The sequence below is a fragment of the Fonticula alba genome (assembly GCF_000388065.1).
Source record: "Fonticula alba strain ATCC 38817 unplaced genomic scaffold supercont2.1, whole genome shotgun sequence".
Lineage (NCBI taxonomy): Eukaryota > Rotosphaerida > Fonticulaceae > Fonticula > Fonticula alba.
In genome coordinates, this window is record NW_009242971.1 from 3,178,200 (window position 1) to 3,181,935 (window position 3,736).

Here is a 3,736-nt window from a genome sequence, read left to right on the forward strand (position 1 = left end):
GGGGGGGGGGGGGGTAGAGAGCCCCTAACTCTGACCCTTCTCCCTGCCCTCCTGCCCTCCCCCTCTCTTTCCTTCGTCTCGGCCAGTTTGATCCCTCCTTCCTTGGGCCGAGCCTGGGCTCAGCGCTGCCCTCCTCCCACCCGGTGCACCCGAACTTCCACTCGTACCAGCCGACCGCCAGCCTGCAGCCGGGGCTGGCGGATCCTTCATTCCTGCCGCCGGCCCCGACCGGCGGCCCTGGTGGCAGCCCCGGCGGCGGTCCCGGAGCCCCCGGCGGCGGCGGCGGCGGCGGCACTTCGCTCCTGAGCAACTACCTGGCCACGGTCGGCACGCCGGGCTCTTCCGGCTCTGCCAGCCCAGCGCCAACCCCGGCCACCATTCCTCACATCGGCGGGACGCCCACCTCTCCGGCTCCGCTGCCAGGGTTCGGCATGCCGAGTGCCCCGGCGGCTGCGCCGATTGTCGCCGGGGGGCCGGTCGAGCCGATGCTCTCAATGCCCCCCCTGCCGGGGACCGCCGCGGCGCCGATCCTTCCCCCGGTGCCCCAGCAGCCGTCGTCCCAGGCGCATCAGCATGCCGCGCCGCACCCCGAGGCTGCGGCCCTCTCGCCGGTGCGTGTCTCACATGGTGGCCCCTCGCGCCAGCGTCTTCTTTCCGGCCGGGAGGAGGGGGGAGCTGGGTTTCCTACTCCCGCCGGACCTAGCCCGCCCCTGCGGGCGCTCCGCTGCTTCATTGCCGCCACATGAGGGCACCCTGCAGGGCGCCCTCCATCCCATCGGCTTATCTGACACCAATGACTTCCTCTCCCCCTGCTGCTCGGTGTCGACAGCGCGCTCCGCCGCCCCACTCGGACAAGGCAGCCTACTTCATGGGCCCCGCCGGGTCTGGAGCCCCGGCCGGCTCCGCGCCGCCCTCCTACCCGCCGGATGCCTTTGATCTGCCGCCGCCGCCGCCGACGCACGTTCCCTCGGCTGGTGGCGCTCCATCGGCCCCGGGCGCCGATGGGTTCCCTCCCCCGGAGCCGCCCTCGGTTGACGATGACGACATGTACATGAGCCTGCTGGCCAAGCGCCTGAATGATCTGAACAAGCGGTGAGTCCCAGGGCCACCCTCAAAAAAAACCCCGGCAGCGAGAGCCTACCGGCGCGTGCGATTGCGAGTGCCCCTCCCCCCTCCTCCGGCGCACCTTGAAGCCCCTTCGGGGGTTGGGGGAGGGGAGGCGGACAGCAAAATGCAGAGCGTTCCCCCCCCCCCCTTTCGCTCCGCCCTTGTGCCCGTCCGCCGACTTGAAGAGCAACCGTGCGTGGGTGAGTCCTGTGCACTTCCCTTTTGTACCATAAAATTCAAAAATAAAGCTACGCACCTGCATGCGCATCGTCCCCCGGCCGGCGGCTGCATACCCCCCCCCCCCCCCGTCCCACCTGGGAGATCGATCGAGGTGTCGAATCTCCTCACGCTGCGGGGGAAGGGGGGGGGCGGTGTTCTGGCCACTGACACGGATGTTGAAGGACCGCAAGAGGGGGCGGGCCGGGGCAAATCTCTGCCTTTGGGCCAGGTCAGCCAGGGACTTCCCCCCCCCTCCCCGCCTCGCCTTTTTCCTCGACAGAGATCTCCCGAGGGAGAGAACGTGGTCCGATCAAAAAACCGCCACCCAAGCACTTTGGTGGGCCATGGCGGCTCCTCCAGCATGTGGGAGCCGGTAAAAGAGCATCTATTTATTTGTAAATAAGAATACCGATCATGTCCTGGGCTCTCGTGATTTGCCGGACACACTGCGGCTGCCCCTGCCGCACCCTGCCGCGCTGGTTCCGGCGGAGGGGGGCGCGCGCGCGCGCGCGCGCGCGGAGCACCGCCAGGCGGGCTGCAAGCCAGGACAGCGTGGGTTCTTCCCGGCCCTGTGTTCTGGCGGCGCGGGAGACCGGGGGTGCATTTAGTCCGCGCTGCTCGCGGCCGGCAGGTGGACGCGCGGCGCTTACTCGCGCCCGTGGGGCCCAGCCGGCCGGGCGGATTCCCCCGGCCGGACACTCGGGTCGGGTGTCGACCCGCCGAGTGAGCAACAGAACTTCGGAGATAAACCGCCCCCCCCCCCCCGCCCCCCGGGGGAGGGGGCGGGGATATGCGAGCATGGTCTATCTCCCAAGGGAGCGAGGGGAAGGCATGCGTTCATCCATCCCCGGAAACGCGTGGTGGTCGGGGCGCTTGATGGTGCCGTGCGCGGTCGGGAGCCGGCGGCCGCGCGTTCGCTCTCGCGACCAGGGGAACCCGTCTGGGCGGGCCTGGAACAGGGCTGGCGGCGTGCCGGCGTTGCGGGCGACAACAGACGGGGGCTCGGGGGCCCACAACAAGCGATGCGCCCCTTGGGGGGGGGGGGGGCGAGGACGCCGGCGTCGCTGGGCTCTGCCGAAATCGCGGCCGCCAGTGTCCGTGGGGTGACGGCGGCGGGAAGAGGGGGGCGCGGCGGGAATGTGGGCTGACCACCCCCGGCCTGGGCTCCACATGCCGTTCCGGCGACCGGTCCCTGGTGGCCTGACCGGCTGGGGCCGTCTCAGCGTTGTCGCCCCCCCCCCCCCATCCCGCCCCTTCGGGTGCGGGCAGGACCGTCGCCCACCTTCTCTCGTACGACTGACCGCCAGTTGGCGTGCTGCCTCCGGGGGTCGCCAGCGGCCTGCTTGTCTTTTGCCGAGTCAGGCTCTGGAGGCCCCCGATGGGGGGGGGGGGGGGAATTATCGGGCGTTCACCAGGTGGGGGAATGTGTGTACGCTCCACAGGCGAAAAACGCGCCGCCCCCCCTCCCCGTCCTCGGGCAGCTGGTTCCGCTTCCTGGGCTGCATCCGCATGTGGTGAGGCCGGGCCGGGCTCCCCCTCGGGGCGCTGCTCGGCCGGGAGAGCGGCACCCGGAGGCCAGCCCAAATGCTCGGGGTCTGTCTCCCGTCGCCGGGATGCCCCGCCCCCCCCCCCCCCCCCTCCTGCCCCCTACACTCCCTCCCTTGGCAGCCGCCTCCAAGCAGCCAACTCTCCCGCCGCCGGCGTGCACGATTCCAAAGAGCATGATGAGATTCCCGTCGGGGACCAGGTGTGGGCCGCCGGGCAGGGGGCCTCCGGCCACGTCCCGGGCTCTGTCCGGTTCTTCGCGAGGGGAGGCCTTCCGGGCCAAGTGTGTCAGAGCAGGAGGCGTTCCTGCCGGGAAGCATCGGCGAATGGGGGGGGGGGGGAGGCGGAGGACGGCACGGGGCCCGGGGCTGCGCCGGGCGCGCCCCATATCATCCCATCCACCCCGGGGGGGTTGTTTTTGTTTTCTTTTCAATATCTCCGCAGGCCAGGCGGCCGCGCCAACCCACTTCGCCGTCCATGCTACTGGGCTGGTGTGTGCTTGTGTAAGTGTGTGTGTGTGTGTGTGTACGCGCGCGTGCACCTGGCAATGGATTCTGCCACATCGGGGGCCTCGGACCGGTGAATGGGTTATTATTTAGGTGTGTCGGACCGTCGCCCCCTGCCAGCTTGTTGGCGGGGCTGTGTGTGCGTGTCTCCGGGCGTGTGTGTGTGTTCATTTCCATGTCAGCTCCAGACAGACACACATGTGTGTGTGTGTGTGTGTGTGTGTGTGTGTGTGTGTGTGTGTGTGTGTGTGTGTGTGCCGAGTCCCTGGCATGGTGTGATCTCTTCGGTCACCCCGCCGAGGCGTCGCTGGCCCCGGGCACGGAAGCATCCCCACACAAGCACCCCCCCCCCCCTCCCC

At 69.8% G+C, this 3,736-nt stretch overlaps 2 protein-coding genes across 2 annotated transcripts in view; both read left to right on the forward strand.

Annotated features, from left to right (window-relative positions):
- The window catches only part of H696_00680 (hypothetical protein), a gene marked incomplete at its 5' end in the record, with an annotated part of 2,139 nt that extends 769 nt beyond the window's left edge, over positions 1–1,370 (forward strand). The window contains 2 exons of the mRNA XM_009494558.1: positions 87–611; positions 830–1,370. Of these exons, the coding sequence (XP_009492833.1) occupies positions 87–611; positions 830–1,096 (792 nt within the window). The 3' untranslated portion in view covers positions 1,097–1,370. The remainder of the gene's footprint in view (positions 1–86; positions 612–829) is intronic.
- Positions 1,371–3,647: 2,277 nt separating this feature from the next.
- H696_00681 (hypothetical protein) overlaps positions 3,648–3,736 on the forward strand; it is a gene marked incomplete at both ends in the record, with an annotated part of 2,136 nt that continues 2,047 nt past the window's right edge. Inside the window, one exon of the mRNA XM_009494559.1 lies at positions 3,648–3,652. Within this exon, the coding sequence (XP_009492834.1) occupies positions 3,648–3,652 (5 nt within the window). The remainder of the gene's footprint in view (positions 3,653–3,736) is intronic.